Here is a 25,075-nt window from a genome sequence, read left to right as displayed (position 1 = left end):
AAGAAACAAAAACGTGACAGATGGCTGGTGCTTTTGTAAGGCAGGACTGAAGTACAGAGATTATTTCAGGTCCTCTGTGTACTCTGGCAGACAGATTTTCCTTAACTAATCTAGGATGTTAGAGCACCACCATCTCCACCCTTTGACTTACCTGGGTAAGGATCCCCACAGTAAAAACAGGAAACTGTTCACAATTAGGGTTCAGGCATATACAGTCATTTAGGGTGGACTAAAGATGACCCAATGGTGTCCATTTTGAGAAAAAGAAACAAAAGCACAGCAGTAAATTGCTAATCTGAGGTGGAATCAAACCTAGGCATCAGAAGAAGTAATGCTTTTCAGGTATAGTGTAAAACTGTACCTGAATATTTCTCTTCCACCCCATCCACCCAGCTTCTGGTGATATGCATGCCCCTCAGGAAAACAGAACTTGTAGTAAAAAATAAAGAATATTACTACTAAGTAGCCAAATCCCTTTGCTAGGAGACAAACCATCCTTTCCCCACAGACTGAGTAGTAAAACTGAAAACACATCTCTAAAGGGCTATGCTCTTCTGCTATGATAACACCTTCCCCCCCCCACCCCATGAGGCATGTGGAAGTTTCCTGGCTAGAGACTGAACCCAAGTCACAGTAGGGACCCAAGCTGTTGCAATGACAATGCTGGGTCTTTAACCCACTGTGCCACAAGGGAACGCCCTAAGATAACATCTCTTAAAAAGGCCATATGGTATAAAAGAATGACACTTTCTTTTGAAAAAGAGTGTGGAGAGATGTAAATCTGGGTAAAGAGTACCAGCAAAGAGAAGAAATGCTCAGAGAAATAAGGTCAAGGGGTGTCCAAGAAGAGGGGTCTTAGAACTGCAAGAGGGGGCCTGGGAGGAGCAGGGATTGATGGTAGAAGCAACCTGCAGCAGTTCAGAAGGCAGCAGCATAGGCAACACAGGCAAGCAGAACAGCAGCAAAGCACAGCAAAACTGTCCTTTGAAAGAGAACATTGCAAAGCTATACTCCACTCCTGCCTCCACCTGTTTGGAGAGAAACACCCATGAAAGAAGAATAAAATCCTATATGGCAGGATTTTTTTTTTTTAAGGCTACTTATTCTTTGACATGCCATCCCTTTGAGAGGTGAGCTATAATGCCCTCCCCTTGAATCTGGGCAAACTTGTGACTGCTTCAACAGTGAGTGACACAGCAAAAGTGACACAACTGATTCTCAATGCTAGATCATATAAGGCCATGCAGCTTCTGTCTTGTTCATTTGTGTTGCAAAGATGTCACATTCTGACTTTTCCCCTGGACCATGATTTTCCTTGGGGCAGTAACTGTCTTATTTGTGCTGTAACAGCACCTTGTCTGTGGGAGGCAATTTAGGTTTTTTTGAGTGCAAGTGTTGACTTGTTCCGGAAAAGTATTTATCACATTCTCTGTGTAATCTCAAATCTTCCCTGAGGCTATAGATCACTGATTCTTAAGTTTTAGCTGCACATTAGGATCGCCTGCAGATCGCTTCAAACTCATTCCTCAGAGTGGGCCCCAGGCATCAATATGTCAAAGCTCTTCAGGTGATTCTGGCGTGCAGCCTCGGTTAAGAATCCCTGCGAGGTCTCCAAGGAGGGTCCTTCCAGTAGCACCAAAGAAGACAATTTGTGTGCGCTGAAAGCGTCGAGTTGGACCCCCTGATCAGTCTTTTTGCCGTTTCTAGGGCCGCTTCCTGCGGCATATGGAGGCTCCCAGGCTAGGGGTTGAATCAGAGCTGTAGCCGCCGGTCTACGCCACAGCCACAGCCACGCGGGATCCGAGCCGCAGACGCGGCCTACATCACAGCTCACGGCAACGCCGGATCCTTAAACCACTGAGCAAGGTGAGGGATAGAACCCACAACCTCATGGTTCCTAGTCGGATTCGTTAACCACTGTGCCACGACGGGAACTCCATTCTGGGCTCTTCTTTCGGCACAAAAATGTGCACACATCCAGCCTCAGGCTCAGTCCAAACTCTGCGTCTCTCCTGCACAAATTTTACCAAATTCCATAAAGCAAACAAGCTGAAACAGAAAGAAGCCCCTTCCGAGGGCCAAAAGATTCTAAGTCGTTCTCAATCTTTCCGGAGGGTGAAAACTAGGAGTAGGGACGAGTCCCAAGGCTGAGAGAGCTACATTTCCTTAGGTCAGCTCTCCCATCGTAGGATAGGAGGGACATGACAGCACACTTAGGCAGTACTTCCAAGCTGACTACTAAGCCTCCCAAGTATCCACGAGAGCCCATTCTCCTGGCTGCGGTTACTGCCCGGTCGGAACTCTCTCTGCGTCGCCCTTTTTCTTTGAAAGGTACGCTTGCGCAGATCTTTAGATGTCATATTAAAGCGCGCCACCGCTGAGACTTCTGGGAAATGGAGTCCTCAGAGGCTGAGCCTTGGTTGGGAGCGCAGACGTCAGAACTCTCTGCGCAGGCGCACTGGTTTCCTGACTTGAGAGGCGCCGTCTTCCTGGGTCCCCAGCACTGTGTGCCGGAGGTGAGGGCTAAGGGTGTGTGTCTTCAAGGAGCCGAGTGAGCGCAGCAGCTGAGAGAAGGGGACGTTGAGGTCTTGGGGGAGGTGCTGAGGGAGTAGAACGCGTGACGCGGGCGGAGCCAGCCTGCAGAATGTATGTGTGTGTGTGTGCGTGCGTCTGCGCTCAGACAGGTGTGGATGGAAAGTTGTGCCCCCATCTCTGTGTGTGCGTGTGTTCCGTGGGGTATGGGCACTGTTATCAGTAGCCTTTCAGCGTACACCCACTATATGTCAGACCCCTGCTTTCAGGTTGGAAGTTTGGAGCCTTCTTCCGCTCCTCCCACCTTCTTCCCATAAGGGGTGCTTAATAAACGTGGGTGGAATTGACACTAAATCCAGAGTGCTACTCAGTTCAGTCGCTCCCTCTTTCCCAGAAAGCGCCTCAGATTGTCCGGTTTAGCCCCCTACCCTAGGCCTCCTCACGAGTGACCGGGAGCCTTCATGGGAGAGATAGGAATTAATGTGAAAAAAATATATATATATATATAAAAGAAGAAACAAAACATTAGGCAGATTTGAGAAGGAAAAGATTTTGTAAGAGTGAAGTGTCGTGGAATAGTGGAAGACAATGGTGGAGAAAAATACACTGGGGTCGGGGTTCAGGGCACAGACGATCAGGATAAGACACGGTGGATTGTATAGGACCGAATGGGGAGTGACAGGAATAAAACTTTGGTACAGTTACTAGGAGTTGATGTTGGGGATTGTGTAGGGGAAAATGGTTTTAAGGTGCCGACAGAATGCCTATTCAAAATTCTTAGTCATTTGGGGAGTTCCTGCTGTGGTGCAGTGGGTTAATGATCCAGTGTTTTTTCTGTGACGGGTTCCATCCCAGCCTGGAGGGGCTGGGTGCATAGTGGGTTAAGAATTCAGCGTTGCTGCAGCTGTGGCCTAGGTCAAAGTTGCAACTTACATTCCATTCCTGGCTGGGGAACTTCCTTATGCCACCTGTGCAGCTGAAAAAGAAAAAAAAAATTCTTAGTCATTTGGAAATGCAGGATGAGTTAGGAAGAGGGATTGGGACTAGACTGGAGAACCATTTTTGTAGAGGTAGAAAATGGAGCACCAGGTGTGGATGGACTTTCTGTGGAATAGCACGAAGAACACTGTACACAGACTGAGCCTTGGGCAGCACCCATGTTTCCAGGGCAAGACTGGGAAAAAAAAGAGTCACAGAGATGCAGGCTTAGTGGTAGAAGCAAGTAAGGCCAATGTAGTATCATAGCAGCTACAATATCTGTTTACAAGAAGCATAAACTTGTCAAACCAGCCCAAAAGCTGCAGAGATATAAGGAGAAAAGGACTATTAGAATAACAGCTCAGAAATGCATTGACAGTTTTTCAAGCAAGCAATTTCAGGTGTGTGAGGGGTGGAAAGAGAAGAATAATGGATTTGAGAATACCATGTGGTGATATGGAGTCAGGAGGTATGTGGAAGTTTGATCATGAAAGGAGAACCTAAAGGAGAACAGTTTTGCTAGAGGAAGGCCATGGGATTTAGTGAAGAGAGTTTTACATTGAGGAGGATTGTATCTGTTTAAAGATATGGAAGAAGCTACTGGAGAGATTGGAGATGCTGGAAAAAGAAAGAGTGGGTTATGCAGGGAGCAGATTCTGAGCGAAAACAATAGTGAGAAAGTAAGTTCAACACAGATGTAGGACACTAAGGCAAAATGCTGGAAACAAGACGTTTCTGTTTTGTTGACTTCACACCTGCCTAGCATATAACAGGTACTTGGAAATATTGGTTGAATGGTGGACAGATGGTCTGATGTTGGGCAGTAGAAAGGAAAGGAGCTTTGGTGTTCCCATTGTGGCTCAGCAGAAACGAACCTGACTAGCATCCATGAGGATGCAGATTTGATCCCTGGCCTCACTCAGTGGGTTAAAGATCCAGCATTGCCAGTAGCTATGTTGCAGGTTGCAGATATGGCTTGGATCTGGCATTGCTGTGGCTGTGGCATAGGCCAGCAGTTGCAGCTCCGATTCAACCCCTGCCCTGGGAACATCCATATGCCACACCTATGGCCCTAATAAAAAAGAAGAAAGAAAGGGGCTCTCATTTATTGAACAGACTGTAAGATATATGCTTTACATTCATTGTCTCATTTACTATTTATAACTGCTCTATGAAGTAGGTACTAAACAGTGGGGGAGAGGAGAGTGTCAACTGTTAGCTTAAGTAACTTGCTAGAGGCTTCACTGTCAATAATCCAGGCCTGGGGATGCTTTCTACTACACAGTCCTGGAACTCATGCTTGCAAAGCGTCAGTGTCGTAAAAGAGTTCTGCTGAAATTGAATGGCAGCCTGGAGGTTTGGAATAGCTGTGTAGCTAAGATGGAGATAGTAAAAAGCCTTCCAGGTAAGCACTTGAAGATATAGAATAAGAATTGGAAGAGCACTTTCTCCAGAAATTCTCTGAGATCCAGGAATAGGGGGAGAGAAAACAGAAGTGGAGATGACCCTTTGCTGCCAGTGATTCCCTGTGAATTTGAAGAGTCTTGAGTACCCTGGAGAGCTTACTGGAGTGACTGCTGGTGGAGTCTAAACCTAGTGGGGGATGAAGTCAGCCTGGCAGAGAGCCCGTGGGCGATGAGCGCCTTGGGATTATTGGCTGGCTGTTTAATGGCTAGGGAGTGTTGCTGCTCACCTCCATGTGTAATTTGTTTAATGCTCAATGTATTAAAGTCATAATCTAATAAACTTTTTAAAATGTCTTTAAGCATTTAAACATAGGGCAGATTCAACTACAATTTCAGCTGTAGTTCAGCTGATTTGTGCAAAAAGCTCTAATGCTTTAGACAACATATACAAATATTTTGATCCCAGTATCATGGCTAAACTTACACTTAAACCTACCCTAAAACAGGGACAACACAGTGTAATTATTTTTTCACTATTTCTACTTTCCTGGGATTATAACATGACTTTTTAGCTAATGCTAACACTTACTTAGCATATTATTCTAAATGCCTCACACGTATTACCCTGTTTAAGCATTTCAATAACCGTATGAAATACATACTTTCATTATTTCATTAGTGTTATAGATGGGCAAACTGAGAGGTTAAAAATTTTGCTTAGAGTCCCACAGATAGGAAGAGGCAGTGCTGGACTTTGATTTCAGGCAGTCTGCCAGAGCCTGTACTCCTACACTCTCCTATATCTCTAAATACTAATTTTAATATCCTCTGGGGACCCAAGGGTAATATTTTGAGACCCTCCTGGGGATGGAGGAATCTTAAAAGACCAACAAGGATAAGAATACATAGTGTCTTAGACAACACAAACTGCAAACTCAGGTTGCCAACTGATGAGATGTATTTGTTTCTATTTGTGCATTTATCACTCTGCCTCCAGGCAAGTTTCAAACCCCAATGTCTCCTCAGGTTAAGATTCATTTTTTACAGTTACACCACTCTTGTTTTTCCAGTGAGGGTTTTTTTTGTTTGGTTGGTGTTTTTTTTTTGTTTTGTTTTGTTTTTTGTTTTTGCTTGTTTGTTTGAATTTTTATCTTTCACATAGATTTTAGTTTTTGCAAACCGGTGTTCACCCTCAAGGGTAATATTCTTTTAAAGTTCGCTTTGCCAGTGTTAACCAATTGTCTGATAAATAAATACTGATCTGGTCTTTTGGCACTTTTGGAAACTTAGCTTTACATTATTAGTATCTTATAATTAATAAAGACAGCTGGAGGGCTCATCTCCCTTTTTTTTTTTTTCTTTTTTTGGCTGCCCTGTGCCATATGGAGTTCCTGGGCCAGGGATCAGATCCGAGCCACAGTTTTGACCTACACCACAGCTGTGGCAATGCCATGTCCTTGACCCACTGTCGGGTCGGTGATCGAATCTGGGTCCTGGTGCTGCAGAGACGTCACCAATCCTGCTGCACCACAGCAGGAACACCTGGAGGGCTCATTTTTTTTTGGAGGGGGGGCACACCCTTGACATGCAGAGGTTCCCAGGCTAGGGGTCGAATCAGAGCTGTAGCTGCCTGCCTACACCACAGCCAAAGCAACGCTGGATCTGAGCCGAGTCTGCGACCTACACCAGAGCTCACGGCAATGCCGGATCCTTAACCCACTGAGCAAGGCCAGGGATCAAACCTATGTCCTCATGGATGGAGAGCTCGTCTCTTAAGGGAGGAAGTCTGTACCATTACTTTGCCTCTTTAGAATCTGAGGTTTGTTCATTATGAGGAGCCGTTGTTCTTTCTATCTGGTCCCATTGCTGATTAGTCCTTCTTGTTTCGGGTACAGAGTTCCTGTTTCTGGGTCTACTTGGCTTATCCTTCTTTCCTCGCTTTCTTTTTTCATGCTTATATGAGTGGATACAGCTGTATATCTCAAGGATACATATATACCTTATGAATAGTCATACCATTAATAGAAAAAACCAAAGTACTTAACACTGCCTTCTTTGTATTATAACCATTTTAAAAATACATAGATTTTTCTATTTTGTATATGAAACTCTGGGTTTTTCAGAATTCAAATGACTTCCCGTAGCAATAATTTTAACGACTTGGCCAGTGGGAGCCAGAGTCATCTGATGTTTTCCTATCCAAAGATGTGAGAACAGCTCAAATCCTCAATGTCTAAAACTGTATTTCTTAGCTTTCCCTCCAAAATGACTTTTCCATTCCTCATCTCCATGAATGGTACCATTATTCACACATTACTCAGATCAGTGCCCTGGCAGTCATCCTTGCCTCTCCCGTCACCTTCAGCCTCCATTTCCAGTCAGTCTGTTTCTATTCTTAATATCTCAGTGGTAATTTGCTTCTCTCCATTTCTGCTGCCACTACTTTCATTCAGTAATTCATCATTTCTTTTTTTTGGGGGAGGGGGTGGCGGCATATGGAAGTTCCCAAGCCACAGCCACACCAGATCCCATCCGAGCCACGTCTGCAGCCTACACCACAGCTCATGGTAATGCCAGATCCTTAACCCACTGACAAGGGCTAGGGATCGAATCCTCATGGATACTGGTTAGGTTTATTACTACTGAGCCACAATGGGAACTCCCATTATTTCTTAAATAAGTGTAGCAGTCTCCTCACTGGCCTACCCACTACTCTAATCCCATTCTGCCAGAGCTACCCAGAGTGTGGCCACCTGTGTCAGGGTGCTCAAGATCACCTCTCTTTAGGACTCAGGACTCAGCCTGTAGTTGTACCTGTGGCTAAGATGATGACAGCAATCTTGCAGGGATACACAGCCACATCATAAGAGGAAGAGATAGGTGGAGTCTGGAAAAATCTGTGCGAAGTCTTCCCTTTGCTCTCTTCCTGCCACGACGGGGTCACACAGACACATCCTCTTCTGGCAACAAAAATACAGCAGAACGTGTGTGAAGTGTCAGCCCAAGGAAGCTCATTAGATTCAGAGCCCAAGTTTTTTAGTGAGGGCTGGTCCCATAGGCACCCTCTGCCTAACACATACCAGAATTCCAGGCCTTCTAGCAGAACAGCAAGTCTTCAGCATAAACCATAGTGTTTGCACAATAGTTTAGACATCATGGCCCATTCTAAGAAAAACAAGGGTGAACCATTAGGAAACCCTCTTAAAATCAAAATTCCCAGGCCCCACCCAAGGCCAACCTTGCAAGTAGACATTCCTAAGAATGGCAGTTTCAGATCTGCTGTAACTTTCTGCATACCACCTTTCCTTTCTTTCTGTTTTTTGCTCTGTACACCAATGCCAACACACACTCTTGTTAAAAAAAAAAATCAGTATAAGAAATTGTAAGAGGAGTTCCCGTTGTGGCGCAGTGGTTGACGAATCCGACTAGGAACCATGAGGTTGCAGGTTCGATCCCTGCCCTTGCTCAGTGGGTTAACGATCCAGCGTTGCCGTGAGCTGTGGTGTAGGTTGCAGACGCGGCTCGGATCCCGAGTTGCTGTGGCTCTGGCGTAGGCTGGTGGCTACGGCTCCTATTAGACCCCTAGCCTGGGAACCTCCATATGCCGCGGAAGCGGCCCAAGAAATGGCAAAAAAGACAAAAAAAAAAAAAAAAAAAAAAAGAAATTGTAAGAAATAAAAATCATTTGTAACACCATCACTCAAATTCCATTTACATTTTAACATATGTTCTTCCAATTTTTTTTTGCACATGTATGCATGCACAAATACATAATTTTAAAAGTGCTTATTCTTGGAGTTCCTGGTGGCTGAGCTGGTTAAGGATCTGGTGTTGTCACTGCTGTGGCTCTGGTTACTGCTGTGGCATGGGTTCAGTCCCTGGCTTGGGAACTACCACATGCTGTGGGCACAGGCAAAAAAAAAAAAAAAAAGTGTTCATTCTTCACTTAATATTATATGAATTTATTTGGTTTTTTTCTTTAGTTTTTTTTTTTTTCCGAAAACAAAACATTACATAGTTGAAATCTCCTAGTTATCTCTTCCCAGTCCTATTTCCCTCCCCTCCCAGAGGTATTCAGTTTGATGCTTACTGTCTCAGATTTTTATAGATATGATTTGTCACTTTTTAAATTTTACAAAACTATTGCACAATAAGCGTCCTATAACATTTTTATTTTTGCTCACTATATTTTTGAAATTTATATTACATGAGTCTCTAGTTCATCTTAATGCATAATATTCCCACATGCACACACATATAAAAATCACATTTTATCCTGTTGATGAACATGTAAGTTGTTTGCTGTTGATCACTAGTGAACTTTCCCCCAGTAATTTGTGATACCACTTTAGTCATACCTCAAGTTTCCCTACTTGCTTGGAAATGTTTTTGGATTTCATAGCCTACCCGTCATCTATGTGGTTATCTTTTCATGAAATAAATCATTATAGCATAGAGGTTAAAAACTTCTAGCCAGACCTGGGTTCACATTCTGCCTCAGCCTCCTACAAAGCCTGAATTTCCTGATCTGTGAAACAGTACCTATTTTATTGATTTATGAGAATGGAATTAAACTATTCTTATAAAGTGTACTTAGCACAGTACCTGGAAGCAGCAAAAGTTCAATAAATGCTAGCTGTTATGAATATATCATAAAATAATATTTTTGTGTGATAATGCTATTATCATATTAACATGATAATATCTGCGGTATTCCATTGTATGTATGGATTGGACCATAAGTTATTTAATCAAATCTATAGAAATATCCTATAGATATTTCAAATTTTTCTGTATTGTAAGGAATAAATGAGATGATACTTAGGAGGTTGCTTCACATAGCACTGAATAAAGGTTAGTGTTAATGATGATTATTAAAAAGCTTTGCATGTGTTCTCACTTATTTCTTTAGGAAAAACTCTTAGGAGGGAATTGCTGAGTCAAAAAGTATGCATTTTAAGGCCCTTGATACAAATTGCACTCATCTTTCTAAAACACAGATTTGGTGATGACCTTTCCATGCATAAATCCTGTGATCCCCATACCAGTTGGACTAGGACCATGCAGAGTTCTCCTTGATCCAGCTAGTCTCAACACCATCGTTCCCCACAGCACTGCCCCAACCCAGACAGCTCCATCTAAACTCATGATAGCTGTTAATCCATTCCCTGTGAACACCCTCCTCCTAATTTTGGGAAAACCTGAAGTTTTTTGTGCCTAGAATGTTCTACTACCTCCCCAAAATCAAAACTTATCTCAAGTTCCACTTCTGCAAAGCAACCTGCAGTGTTTCTCCCTCACTCCAGCCTGGGTTAGGCAAGCCTCTGATGTGCTCTCATAGTTTGTTGTGCACATCTCTTTAGAACAGTTATCCATCCGGTAGTAAAAAATTAACTTGATTACTTGTTTGTGCTATGTGGTAGTCTGTAAGCTTTTAGAAGGCAAGGACCATGTCATATGGTTTTTTGCTTTGATATAAATATTTGGTTGGATAGATGCCTGGATGACTAACAAGGATCAGTGAATACATCCCTTGACTGCAGAACGGTAATCAGTGAGCCACAGACAGACCTTTTCCTCCTCCTTCCCAGGAGCAGACACTCTTCATGCCCCACTCATGAACCCTCCAGATGCTCGATTTGACTGTGTCGTATTTAGACTCTTGATTGAGAAGCTGTGATTTACTCAGTTAAATAAAGGGAGTTTAGTGATTTAAAAAAATTCACACAAAACCTAGGGGGTTAGAGTCTTATGGAAATCTAAGAATAAGGCTGGTCAACATGCAGATTGTAGTCTGGAGTGATGCTAGGTGAACTGAGGGCCTTCAGGGCCAGGAATTCTTGGGTCTTTGCTTTAGTGCTTCACCACCAATGTGAAGCCTGTGTTTAGTCTGTTATATCTTGTTCTTTGCCTCGTGCCTCCCACATACTCATGGGTTCTGCTTCTGGGTAACATTGGCTCCCCTGACCCTTGTGGCTGCTTCTGTCCCTCACGATATGCTCACACATTAGTTGTTCTGACGTTTCTTAGTTCACGATCCTGAGGATGGAAGTCATCTTCCCATGTCAGTCCACTGGTCAGCCTGTGCAGTGCCCACCTGTGGCTTAATCCACGTGACTAAGCTGTAGTGTAGGAGTGTGATGCAGGGTCATGTCGAACAAACTGTGGCTGCCCAAGTACTGCTCCTTCAGCATGAGGTGTTGCTGTGATTGGGGCATTCTTGTTTGGAAGAGACTATGGGTATTCCCTTGACAGAACTTCTCTGTATAGCCATTTATAAAATTTCTTATGCTTTTTGTCTAAAAATCAGGGTCATGTCGAACAAACTGTGGCTGTCCAAGGACTGCTCCTTCAGCATGAGGTGTTGCTGTGATTGGGGCTTTCTTGTTTGGAAGAGACTATGGGTATTCCCTTGACAGAACTTCTCTGTGTAGCCATTTATAAAATTTCTTATGCTTTTTGTCTAAAAATCATTCTAAGGAGTTTCCGTCATGGCTCAGTAGTTAACGAATCTGACTGGGAACCATGAGGTTGTGGGTTCGATCCCTGGCCTTGCTTAGTGGGTTAAGGATCCCGCGTTGCCATGAGCTATGGTGTAGGTCGCAGACGGGTTGGATCCCGTGTTGCTGTGGCTCTGGCGTAGGCTGGTGGCAACAGCTCCGATTCGACCCCTAGCCTGGGAACCTCCACATGCCGCAGGAGCGGCCCAAGAAAATGGCAATAAGACAAATAAATAAATAAATAAATAAATAAAATAAAATAAAAATAAAAAATAAATAAAAATCATTCTAAGCAAAATTGAATTTCAGGTTTTGTTTTGTTTGCTTTTTAGGGCCGCACTGGTGGCATATGGAGGTTCCCAGGCCAGGGATCGAATCAAAGCTGCAGCTGCCAGCCACAGCCACAGCCACAGCCATGCAGGATCTGAGCTGTACCTGCGACCTACACCATAGCTCTTTACAATGCTGGATTCTTAAACTACTGAGCAAGGCCAGGAATTAAATCCATGTCCTCATGGATACTGGTTGGGTTTGTAACCTCCTGAGCCACAACAGGAACTTATGATTGTGAATTGATAAAGATAGTATGAGCCTCAATATGTTTTGACAGCCAGGAAGAGAACTTTGCCTCTAAAATCATAAACAAGGGAGGTCCTATTGTGGCCCAATGGAAATGAATCTGACTAGTATCCATGAGGATGCAGGTTCGATCCTGGCCTTGCTCAGTGGGTTGGGGATCTGGCGTTGTCATGAGCTGTAGTGTAGGTTGCAGACGCAGCTCAGGTTCCACATTACTGTGGCTGTGGTGTAGGCCGGCAGCTATAGCTCCAATTCGACCTCTAGCCTGGGAACTTCCATATGCCGTGGTTGTGACCCTAAAAGGCAAAAAATAAAGTAAATAAAATCAAAAACAAGCACCATATTGTGTTCTGAATAGCAGTGTCCCTGGCCTTTTGCTCTCATTCTAGGATGGGATGGGTCTGCTCTTGGCCTTGCTTTCTTTGCCTTCCCGTTTTGAAGGGTACTGAGAATGAGGCTGGGCACATAACTCACTGGCATGTGGAGATCTCTTACTTCATGGGTCACAAAACTGCCACACAAGACTGATCTTTTTCATACCTTCTTTCTCATCCCACACCTCTGCCTCATTAGGACTCTGCTCTTCTCTGCAAGGAGAGCACACAGGAGGGAATGGCTGCTGTGTCCCCATCTGCCAGATGCCAGGTGAGGTGGACTTTTGTGTTTCTGAAATATTCCATTCGTCTCCAGATTGTCATTTTATATTGGAGCTTCTCTGATCAAACCCAAGCTGGTGGAGGGGGGACTCTGTAGGAAGTATTTCCTTCCCCTTTTGACTTGTGGTATCTTTCAGTGACTTTTCTTGAATAGGACCCCACTAGCCTTGTCACCAGGCACACAGCCCCTGTGGACATCACTCTGAGTGAGTTTGACTAAAAACTGATGGTACTGCTGTGATGGGAAGGTTTGGGGAACAGCGGGCTGTTTCTGATTCTCACTTCCTTTTCATAAATCCACATATGGCCTGAAAAGAGGTTCCCATAGTCCAGGGAGTGTGGGCTAGATGAGGAATGTGACATACTGTAAAGCACCTCAGTGAGTTAGAAAGGGTCCTGAAGAGAATTTTGTGTTGAGACGTGGCTTACCCCCTTCTGTCCCAAGGGCAGAGAGTTTTGAATTCCATGCTCTGGCTTAGAATTTCTGCAGACACTCTGGAATTTAGGGGTTGGGGATAAAGATGCGACCTTACAGAATCACAGAACATCAGAGTGAAATGAGAGAGCACAAATATGATCTAATCAACACCATTATTTGAAGGATTTGTAAAAACACAAAGGCGGAGTTCCCATTGTCACTTAGTGGAAACAAATTGACTAGTAATCATGAGGTTGTGAATTCCATCCCTGGCCTTGCTCAGTGGGTTAAGGATCCAGCATTGCCACGGGCTGTGGTCTCAGATCTGGCCTTGCTGTGGCTGTGGTGTAGGCTGGTGGCTACAGCCCCAATTCGACCCCTAGCCTGGGAACCTCCATATGCTGCGGGTGCGGCCCTAAAAAAGAAAAAAAAAAAAAAAAAAAAAAAAGCAAAAAACCACCAAGACAATTAGATAATTGGTGAAATTTTACTAAGGTTGTAGATTAGATAATATAGTATCAATGCTATCTTGATTTTTTACAATTACACTGATTATACAAGAGAATATCCTTGTTTTTATAGAATATACACTGAAACATTTATGAGTAAAGAGACATCATGTTTGCATATTGCTCTGGAGAAGTTCAGGAAAAAGGTAGGCAAATGTGGATATACTGAGAGAGACAGAAAGGTAAAGCCTGTGTGGAAAATGTTAACTAACCTTCGGGGAAGCTGTGTGAAGGGTACACTGGAGGTCTGTGTTCTATTCTTGTCAGTTTTATCTATGTCTGAAATAAGAGCCTTTGCTATTTAGAGGCTTGGCTAGGAAGGTGGCGAGGTCGTAACCAAGAACTTCATGCTTCAGGGGGATTATGGCACTTTCCCCAAATGCTTCAAAGCCCTACTTTGTCAAAACCATTTTTTCCCACTCCCTCCTTTAACTCCAGCCTGTTGTCATTATGACGGTTTTGTCTGCCCTGTGTAAAAAAAAAGAGTTATGAATAAGGGAGCTTGTGATTGTATTTCCAGGACACAGTGACATTCGAGGACGTTGCCGTGGTTTTCACAGATGAAGAGTGGAGGCATCTGATTCCTATTCAGAGGGACCTCTACAAAGAGGTGATGCTGGAGAACTATAAGAGCATTGTCTCGTTGGGTAAGGAGTGCTTCCCACAAGGAGCAGACGCTGACTCTGTACCGTGTTGATGTGGGGTTGAGAGCCTAGTATACTGACACCTCTTCTCTGCCCACCTGAGTCTGAGACCCTGAAAGATGAGACAGAAGGGCAGGGGATGTGGCTCAGCCGTACAGCGACTGTAGGTTTCTTGATCGCAAACCCCAGCCTGGGACAGGCTTGCTCCCTCATCTGCAGGCAGGCTGGCCAACCACAGGCCCCCTTACCCAGTAGCTTGGCCCAGCAACCTGGCCCCCACTCCCCTGGGCCAGGAGGAGTGAAGCAGGGGAGCCTCCCCCAACGAGCCGCTCTCCAGCAGGAGCAGGGCAAGCAGGAGAGACTGTTACGCATGCCCAGACCCTCCCCCAGCTCCAGAGTAACTTAGCTCCATCAGAGCAGTAAGGGGGCTGCAAGGAGTCATCTTGTTGAGGAAGAACTTCTCCTTGGAGAAGCAGAGGAGCCGTAAAGAAGGGTTCCCCTTTAAAAAGAGGGTAGTGTGGGGATGAGATTATAAGGTTGTACCTCAGAGTAGGTCACTAGAGATGTGTTTCATTTTGAATACTTATCTTAAGGACAGTCTTAAAAAGATGCCCACAGAAGGCACTTACCAAAGACTTAAGAGCCACCACCGATATGAGGAATTTTGAGAAGTAAAGTTGGGCTCCTGTGAGTAAGGAAAACCTCTCAGAAGCTTCCAGAATAAGAGGCTGGGTGTGCGCAGCTTCATAATAGACTTAAAATCAGCAGCAGGTAGCAGTAAAAGGAGTCACATTGCAGATTTCATATGCAAGGTAGGTAGGAAAAGCAAGCTAGGGCGTTCCCTGGTGGCATAGTGGGTTAAGGATTCAGCATTGCTGCCACATTGGCACAGGTCGCTGTTGTGGTTTGGGTTTGATCCCTGACCTGGGAACTTCTGCATATCACTGGCACGGCCACAAAACAAACAAAACAAACAACCAAACAAAAGCAAAATAACACCACCTGAATTAGTTTAAATAGGTCAAATATGGAAAATGGAATAGAATGTTCATGGAACATTAAGGGAGGCTGTTGAGCCTTTGTCACAGGCTTTGGCAGGATGGAATATTGGGAGGAAATTGAATTCCTGGAGTTCCCACTGTGGCGCATTGGGTTCTGTGGCATCTCTGGAGCCCTGGATGGGACACAGAATCAATGGGACACAGTAGCCTGGCTCAGTGTGTTAAGGATCTGGTGTTGAGGCAGCTGTGGCATAGATCAAAACTGTGATTTGGATCTGATCCCTGGCCCAGGAACTCCATATGCTATGAGGCAGCCAAAAAAAAATAAAAAATAAAAAAAAATAAAAGGGAGTGGGAGGGATCGGGAGCTTGGGCTTATCAGACACAACCTAGAATAGATTTATAAGGAGATCCTGCTGAATAGCATTGAGAACTATGTCTAGATACTCATGCCGCAACAGAAGAAAGGGTGGGGGAAAAAACTGTAACTGCAATGTATACATCTAAGGATGACCTGACCCCCTTGCTGTACAGTGGGAAAAAAAAAAAAAAAAAACAAACAAACAAACAAAAAAAGATAAAATAAAGTGTTATTAGTTAGCTCAAAAAAAAAAGAGAGTGAATTCCTAAGGTCAGAGACAGGAAACCATGGGGAGGTGGTCATTGTGTCAACAGAGAGTCAGCATACAACTGGATAGATGGTCCTTGGGCCCAACAAGAAAGTACCTCTCTTTCCCAAGTTGGAGGGCTCATTGCAAGGGAAGTTTAAACCTTAAGACTATTTCTAGGCGGTGATCTATTTTTTAAATGTAACCAAAAATGGACAGATTCACTTCTAGAAATTTGTCCTAAGGAAGTAATAAAATAGAAGTCTATGGTATACACAGATATTCATTATACCATTGTTTGTATAATCAAACATTAAGGACTTCCCTGGTGGCTTGGTAGATTAAGGATCCAGCTTTGCACTGCTGTGGCTCAGGGTACTTGCATGGTACAGGTTTGATTCCTGGTCCAGGAATTTTCACATGCTGCAAGTACAACCAAAAAAAAAAAAAAAAAAGCCAAAACGAAACATTAAAAATAGTCAGGAGTTCCCATCGTGACTCAGTGGTTAACGAACCTGACTAGTATCCATGAGGACCCAGGTTCGATCCCTGGCCTGGCTCAGTGGGTTAAGGATCAGGCATTGCAGTGAATTGTGGTGTAGGTCCCAGATGTAGCTCAGATCCTGAGTTGCTGTGGCTGTGGTGTAGACTGGCAGCTGCAGCTCCAATTCACCCCCTAGCCTGGGAACCTCCACATGCCGCAGATGCATCCCTAAGAAGACAAAACTAAAAAAAAAAAAGAAAAAAAAAGTCTGAAATGTCTGTCAGCAAGAGATTAATTTAATAAATTATGTTATTCCTTATAGTATAATATCATGTAGGCATTAAAATGGTGAGGTAGATCTGTGCTGATTAAAATAATTTTAAATATATTATGTGAAAAAATCAAGTTTAAAATTCAGCATTATTTCATTATCCAGTTATTTGGCATTTTCGCTTATTTGTTTTTTTGGGTTTTTTTAATTGAGAGTTTTCTACCCAAAATGATAGTTTGTAAGTAAAAATGACAGGAGTGACAGTTATTTTATATATAGGTAATCATGATGGATTTAGGAATGATCTACTTGTAGATGTCAAAATAAATCAAATAGAAGTGATTTTTTGTTTTTGTTTTGTTTTGTTTTGTTTTGCGTTTTAGGGCTGCACCCGCAGCATATGGAGGTTCCCAGGCTAGGGGTCGAATCAGAGCTGTAGCTTCAGGCCTACGCCATAGCCACAACAATGCCAGGTCCAAGCCATGTCTGCAACCTACACCACAGCTCACAGCAATGCCAGATCCTTAACCCACTGAGAGAGGCCAGGGATCAAACCCTCAAACGTATGGCTCCTGGTCGGATTCATTTCTGCTGTGCCACAGCCACAGTGGTAACTCCTAGAAATGATTTTAGATGGGGTAGTCTTAGTTATTTTCCAAATAATGTGCTCCAATATATTTTTTTCAAATGTTGAGATATATTTGTCATCATCCAGTTTTTGACAAAATGTTTCTTTCTTTCTCTCTCTCTCTCTCTTTTTTTTTTTTCCCACTTTTTAGGGCCACACCTGCAGTATATAGAGGTTCCCAGGCTAGAGGTCAAACAGGAGTTGCAGCCGTCGGCCTACACCACAGCTCACAGCAACTCTGGATCCTTAACCCACTGAGTGAGGCCAGGGATTGAACCCACATCCTCATGGATCCTAGTCTGGTTCATTAACCACTGAGCTGTGAAGGGGACTCCTTAACAAAATGTTTCTATAGGTACCTTTCAGTATTAAAGTGAATGAAAAGAAAAAATAATAATACAAAGTATGAAAGATTATTTTTCTCTCTACTTGTACGTGCCTCTAGTTTTCCTGCAATGAGCATGATCCACTTAAAGACAGTTGTACTAAAGGGTAAACAAACAAAAGTGGGCACCCTCATTACACATTCTATTCAAGGTGATCTTTTTTCATTCTTCTCTTCCCTGAGGTAAGGACTCTTCCCCTCATCTTACCACTGCTAAAGCTAGGAGCATCCCATTCACTTAATCACGAAGAATAAACACATTAATTCAAATGGATTCTATCAGTTCTCTGACCAAATGCTACTTGTCCCTTTTTAGGACCTCCATCTTCACCTCCATTCAGAGGTTACTGCATTCCTTGCATTACTTTTGTCCTCTGTATTTCTAGGGTGCACTTTTTGCCTTTTGCATTTTCTCTCTTAGAGGCTGGTATTAGCTTTGGAATTGTGTGTTTACATCACATATAACTACCTGGCTTGTTTTTTTTCCCCATGAGCAGGACTTCCAGTTCCTGGACTTGATGTAATTTTTCAGTTGAAGAGAGGGGATGAGCCTTGGATAGAGGAGCTTCATGGATCTGAGGGGAAAGAATGTGCAGAGAATGTCTATCTAGGTAACTAAGTATGAACCAGGCAGGGCAGAGTTTTGTTTTGTTTTGTGGTTGTTATTTGGGTGTGTGAGGGAGGGAGCTGTGGGTATCGCCTTTTTCTCAAATTCAGATCTGCTTCATTGCTTATATTCTATCACCCACCAGATTTCATTTTTGTTCTGTACACTTTATTTTTCACCCTTATTCACCAAATGTTTACTTTCTCAGACCTGTCACATTGCCCATTCACACTTTGCTATTCTTCTTCCTCACCATCCCCTCGACTTAGCCAACTCTCCTAATTAATCTGGCCATGTTCCTGATGGAAATTCTCCTCTTTTCTGAGATTTCCACTATCTCTGCTTTAGTCCCAAGTCCTGGTTTCTCTCTAGAATGGAAGACTGTGGGAGCAAGCAATGCTGTGACTGTACATTGCTTTTTTAGATTTTTCATAGTGTCTCTCCTTTCTGCTGTAACATTTCCTAGCCCAAGAAAGAAACTGTATCTGTGTTTTCTGTCCATTCCAGACTGGAAGACCAAGCCTGAGATCCAGGGTGCTTCAGAAGAAGAAAAATCAGAAGGAACATTGAGGGGAAAGCTTGAAAGAAAAGATCCTGTGTCTCCTAAACTCAAAGTTCATGCACTGGAGGGTAGCTTGGGAACAAAGAAGAAAAGCCCTGTGGTGGAAGCCTTCAAGAAATCCCTTTTCCAGGGGGAAAACTTGTGGCATGGGGCCACTCCTCCCAAGAAAATTGTCACGAAAGAGAGGGACCAGGAATGCAGAGACTGTGGGAAGACCTTTTTCGACCATTCCTCCCTTATCCGCCATCAGAGGACTCACACTGGAGAGAAACCCTATGACTGTCCCGAGTGTGGAAAAGCCTTCAGTCACAGGAGCAGTCTCAGTAGACATCTAATGTCCCACACTGGGGAAAGCCCCTACGAGTGCAATGCCTGTGGGAAAGCCTTTTTCGACCGTTCGTCCCTAACTGTACATCAGCGAATTCATACTGGAGAGAAGCCCTTTAAATGCAACGAGTGTGGAAAAGCCTTCTTTGACCGCTCATCCCTTACTCGACACCAGAGAATTCATACTGGAGAAAGTCCTTATGAGTGTAATCAGTGTGGGAAAGCTTTCAGCCAGAAAAGTATTCTTACTCGACATCAGCTAATCCATACGGGCAGGAAGCCTTATGAATGTAATGAGTGTGGGAAAGCCTTCTATGGTGTCTCATCTCTGAACAGACATCAGAAAGCCCACGCTGGAGAGCCTCGCTATCAGTGCAGTGAGTGTGGGAAAGCTTTCTTTGACCGCTCATCACTTACTCAGCATCAGAAGATTCACACTGGAGACAAGCCATACGAATGCAGTGAATGTGGGAAAGCCTTTAGCCAGAGGTGCCGGCTTACAAGACATCAGAGAGTTCACACAGGGGAGAAGCCCTTTGAGTGCAGTGTGTGTGGGAAAGTTTTCAGTTCTAAATCATCAGTTATTCAACATCAGCGACGCTATGCCAAACAGGGAATAGACTGAGTTGAGCTAAAGCTGGAGTCCAGGGACCTCTGTGAAAACTTAAGATAGGTCTTCCCCGTCTTAACCCACCTGATCACCTGATCATCCTCCCTATTCTGGCTACCACTGTCCTTTCCTGCCTCTGCTACCACAGTGCTTGAATGAATGCTTCCTACCCACTGTGTTGTCGAACTGATGTGGGATGCCAGAAATTAGGATGTGACTTTAAATAGAGTCGATATTTTGCAGAGGTTTGTCAACAACAGGGATAAACATTAGGAGGTGATCCCCAGACACACCTCCTGTCCGAGGCCCCAGGTACCACTGCACTTTAAATAATTGGAGACTGCAACAGGAGGGTAAAGGCAGACCTAGGGCAGAGCTTCACTGTTTTTTCCAGAACAGTTCGTTTTTTATAGCTGTTAGTCCCTCTCTCTTGGAGATTTTTTGGGCACTGACCTTGTTCTGTTGTGTCCCAGCTTCTAGATCTCTACTACTACTACTACCACTAATAGCTCGCATTTATTGAGCACTCATTATGGGGTGAGTACTCAGCTGAGAGTTTTGCAAGTAGTAGATTATTTGGTCCTCTCACCAACCCTCTGAAGTAGATACTGTCACTACCCACATTTTTGCAGATGAGCAAACAGAAGTTTAGAGGGGTTTAATAACTTGCCCAAGGTGACAGCTAATAAAAGATGAAGGCAGGTCTTCAATACTGGTATACCTTCAAAGCCTGTTCTCTTTTCCATTATTCCATAAGGTTTGTTTTATAATTTATATACACTTATTATCTCCTCAACTAGATTGTAAGCACTTGGAAACGTGATTTCATGTCTTTGTATCACACAGTGCCTTGCAAATAATAGGTGCTCAATAAATATTTATCTGAATTAATGACCTTTTGACTTACCAAGTTCTATTTAAAATACCTCTTATAATTCACATGAATTCTCTGAATTTTTAGTCTAGCCTGTACCTTTATCATCTCAGGCTCCCATGACTGCAGTATCACTCCCTGATTCAAATTCTTTCTTCTTCATTATTGAAAAAGGGTTTGTTAAGCTATGGTGCAATAACAAAAAACTCCCCCCCCAAAACAGATTTACTTCTCATATAAAATCAGATGTGAGTCAGTCTGTCTTCCTCTATCCTCATCGTTTAGAACTTGTTCCCTTCAAGGTCATCATGAAGGAGAACACTGGAGGATGTTTTGACACATTTTTAAGGGCCACCACTTCTGTTTATACCTTATAAACCAGGACCCAGGACCAAGAGACTAGGAAAGTCAACAGGCACCTCGATATTTAGTTAACATCAACATCCCCTATCACAAGTTAAATTTTCCTAATTACTGTTAGGCCAGTGTTTCCAAATGACTCCTTCTTGCCCATCATTGCCTTACTCAAGATCTAAAATAGTTCCCTATTTAATGAAAGTGTCCCTGGATATTTAAGGTCTGACTTAACATGATCTCACATGGCTGAACTTGAAGTCCCAACTCCCCAAACCCTTGTATTCCCTGGACCCAGCCCTATGTTTTAATTTTATTGAAGGGCAGGCACCAGGCAACTTTGATGCTAGGCATCTGCTATCCCTTCCTATTTGCTTAAGGTAATTCCCAGAAGAGGAGCTGATTCTGAAAGGCTGTCTGGAACTTGGCTCACCCTTCACGAATCCCAGTGGACCAAGATGCACTTCTCCCTGGGGGTTAAAGTCTGATTTGAGAAGCTGGATTGCCAAACAGACCCTTCTGCCAGCCTACTCACAACCCTATTGGTCCACCTTTCTTAGAGCAGAAGAGCAGCAAGGAAGACTTTTTACATGTGGACTTTAAAAGCAACTTGAGGAAAAACAGTTTATTGGAGTAGATAATGTCTGATATTTTATAATGTCAAGTAGAAAATAAAAAGAACTATTGACAAACTTTCGGCTGATGACTGTCACTGAGAGTTCTGAGCCTTTAACTTATTGCCTTGTTAGAAGTAAATTGAAGTTCAAATTTTTCCCTAAAATTTACTATTGTCAGCAAGATGAGATTAGAATGAATTCACAATTCTTAGGGACTTCTGAGTAAAGTGACAATGAAACAGAGTGGGGACAAATTCAGAAAGTCCCTCTGTTCCCTTTAAAAATTTGGTCATCGACAGAGCATTTTTAAAAGGTGAAGTACTGTTCCATCTCCTACTAAAAATTCTAAGGAAAGAGACATTTTATTTATTTATTTATTTTTGCTGCACCCACAGCTTATGGAAGTTCCTGGGCCAGGGACTGAATCCAAGCTGAAGCCATGACTTATGTCACAACTGCAGCAGCACTGGATCCTTAACCTACTGCGGCAGGTGGGGGATCAAACCCACCTGCAGCCTCAGCAGCAACCCAAGCTGCTTCAGAGACAACACCAGATCCTTAACCTACTGTGCCACAGCAGGAACTCCCAATATTTCTAGTTGATAATTCCCAATAGGACATGAAGTAGCCATAAATTTTGAGGTTTTAGCTTCACTGAATGGTCATTAGTATAACCATATGCTGGAATCAGAAATTGGTCAAACTGGAGGTATGCCAGCATTTTTAAGATACAAGGCAGAAAACTTGGGAGTCTCTGTAGAGTTTTAACCTAAGACTTTTTTTTTCCTTTTTGGTTGTATCTGCAGAAGTTCCCAGCCCAAAGATCAAACCCACACTGCAGCAGTGGCTTGTGCCACAGCAGTGACAATGCTAGATCCTTAACCCATTGAGCCACCAGGAACTCCAAGACTAAGACTTTAAAAAGGATTTTGAAGAAATGAAATAATCTCTCTGCTTAAATAAGCCCTAGAGTTCAAGAGAGAGTTGAACACGTCACACAAATTAACAGAAGCATTCCATGAATCAAGTCTTCAAAGAACAGGATCGGGAGTTCCCGTCGTGGCTCAGTGGTTAACGAATCCGACTAGGGACCATGAAGTTGTGGGCTTGATCCCTGGCCTTGCTCAGTGGGTTAGGGATCCGGCGTTGCCGTGAGCTGTGGTGTAGGTCACAGACGTGGCTTGGATCCTGCGTGGCTATGGCTCTGGTGTAGGCCAGAAGCTGCAGCTCCAATTAGACCCCTAGCCTGGGAATCTCCATATGCCGTGGGAGCAGCCCTAGAAAAGGCAAAAAGACAACAACAACAACAACAACAACAACAACAAAAAAAAACAGGATGGGCAGTGCTAGGGAACCTTGAGATGAAGAGAATATCATAGAGACACCTGCACCCTGGAACTTGGGACAGAATTGGTGGGACTACTAATACCAGGAATTAACTTGGGCTGTCAAGATGTGAGGATGGCCAGCAAGATGGGGCTGGCTCCTGAGCTCAGCACTCACCTCCTCACTAGGCCTGTGCTTCTAAGAATAAATTAGCCCCCAAGTCTCACATAACTAAGACAGAGGTAAGGAGGAACTTGTGGGGGGTGGGGGCAGGCTGCCAGTTACCTGTCACTAGATAACATGTTGATAAAGCCTGAACCATGATTCTTCAGGAAGTCCAAGACAAAGCCTACTGAGGATGTCAAGTTCCTAAGTGGTCTCTGTTATTGAGGCAGGACTCCGGTCATTAAAAAGCAGAAAGAAGTTGAAGTGGCCCATGCTGTGTTGGGGTGATGGGGATTGCAGTGGGGGTGCTTCCCTGAATGAATATGCCATTTTCATGAGCCTGAATGTGCTGGAGAAATGTACATAGGATAATACAAGCATGAAGTTCATATGGCACCAATGTGGGAGATAAGGACGCAGATCTTGGAAAATTAGTACCTTTCCCCTCCAAAACTGTTAAATATGAGATTGATTTGGAGAGACTCTAAACCTACACTGGAGTCCAGGTATTTTATTTATTTATTTATTTATAGCCACACCTGTGCCATATGGAAACTCTTGGGCTAGGGATTGAATCCAACATGCAGCTGTGAACTACATCACAGCTGTGGTAATGTCAAAGCTTTAACCCACTGTACCAGGCCAGGTATCGAACCCTCACCTCTACTGCAGTCTGATTCTTAACCCACAGCACCACAACAGGAACTGTGAGTCCAGGTATTTTATTTTATTATTTTATTAATGTTATTTTTATTTTATTTATTTTATTTTATTTATCTTTTTAGGGCTGCACCCACGGCATATGGAAGTTCCCAGGCTAGGGGTCGAATTGGAGCTGTAGCCTCTGGCTGGAGCAACGCCAGATCCAAGCCACATCTGCGACCTACACCAGAGCTCATGGCAACACCAGATCCTTAACCCACTGAGCAAGGACAGGGATCGAACCTGTGTCCTCATGGATAGTAGTTAAATTCATTTCTGCTGAGCCATGAAGGGAACTCCAGGTATTTTAGGTTAGTGCTGCCCAGTGGGAATATAAAGCCATAGTTTAGAAATTAAAATGAAGATGTTGAAGTTAATTTTATGTTTCATTTCAATCAATATTTGAACTTCATTCAAATATTTTTAAAGTTTTAACATATAATGACTATTAAAGAATTGAGATATTACTTTCTCTTTTTAAAAATTGTCTCTGTACTTATAACACATCTCATTTGGACTAGCCACATTTCAAATGCTGAATAGTCACACATGGCTAGCTGCTACTATAGTGTACAGCACAGTTTTTGATAATCATCAGGAGCTTTTAGAGGTAAAAGGTAAGGGATTATTTTCATCACTGGAGACGTTAGAGGGATGCTTGTTCTTGGCCATGTGACAAGGATCCAGTTTCCTGCAGAAAGCAGTCTTCTGCATCCAGTAGGACAAATGTCTGTGTGGAGTCCAGGCCAGGGAAACCTGTTGTCACCATCCCTCAGATACATTTTCAGCAGCTCTCAAAACAGCTGTTTTTATCTCTGTGTGCCTGACTCCTTTGTTCTGAGTTGGATCAAAACTCAGTTGGGGAGGAGATGTTGCTTAATGAAACTCTAATGACACAAGGAGGATAAGGAAGAGGAATATCTAAGGTTGCCAGTTAGGGAAAAATAAAAGATACTTCATGTGATCATGTATTTCATATCTTTCTGACAAAGATACTAGAATCAGTTTATTGTGCTTCTGGAGGGAGCAGGATGCAAAGCTTGAAAGGGTGCTGGCAATGGACATCCAAATTAGAAACCCTTGGAACTTCGTCATCACTCCCAAATTGAAACATAAAACAATGAGGGAGTCCCTGGTAGCTCAGTGGGTTAAGGATCTAGCATTGTCCCTACTGTGGCTCAGGTCACTGCTGTGGCAAAGATTTGATCACTGGCCTGGGTACTTTTGCATACTATGGGTGTGGCAAAAACAAAACAAAAAAACCCAGTGATTCCTTCTTCCTCAGAAGATAGTTACAAGTTGCCCCCTTAACTGATATACAGCCATTGATCT

The 25,075-nt window shown here is 43.4% G+C and overlaps 1 protein-coding gene across 4 annotated transcripts; it reads left to right on the top strand.

The window, feature by feature from the left end:
* Window positions 1-2,378: 2,378 nt before the first annotated feature.
* ZNF2 (zinc finger protein 2) lies at window positions 2,379-21,625 on the top strand. 4 transcript variants are annotated; one of them, XM_013991837.3, is made up of 7 exons: window positions 2,458-2,516; window positions 12,569-12,640; window positions 12,789-12,857; window positions 13,652-13,724; window positions 14,099-14,225; window positions 18,097-18,210; window positions 18,714-21,625. In XM_013991837.3, the coding sequence occupies exons 4-7, from the start codon at window positions 13,671-13,673 to the stop codon at window positions 19,718-19,720; spliced, it is 1,302 nt and encodes a 433-aa protein (XP_013847291.2). In that variant the 5' UTR covers window positions 2,458-2,516; window positions 12,569-12,640; window positions 12,789-12,857; window positions 13,652-13,670; the 3' UTR covers window positions 19,721-21,625. The 4 variants fall into 4 exon arrangements, with proteins under 4 accessions (XP_020942738.2, XP_013847291.2, XP_020942736.2 ...); XM_021087077.2 differs by lacking the exon at window positions 12,789-12,857; XM_013991840.3 differs by lacking the exons at window positions 12,789-12,857; window positions 13,652-13,724.
* The last annotated feature ends 3,450 nt before the right edge of the window (window positions 21,626-25,075 follow it).

Source organism: Sus scrofa, chromosome 3 (genome assembly GCF_054392235.1).
Source record: "Sus scrofa isolate SSC_HxYL_T2T_F1_AM1 chromosome 3, Sscrofa_HxYL_maternal_Yorkshire_Landrace_v2.0, whole genome shotgun sequence".
NCBI lineage: Eukaryota > Metazoa > Chordata > Mammalia > Artiodactyla > Suidae > Sus > Sus scrofa.
Note: the sequence above shows the minus strand (reverse complement) of the source record. Positions and strands in the feature narration are given on the sequence as shown.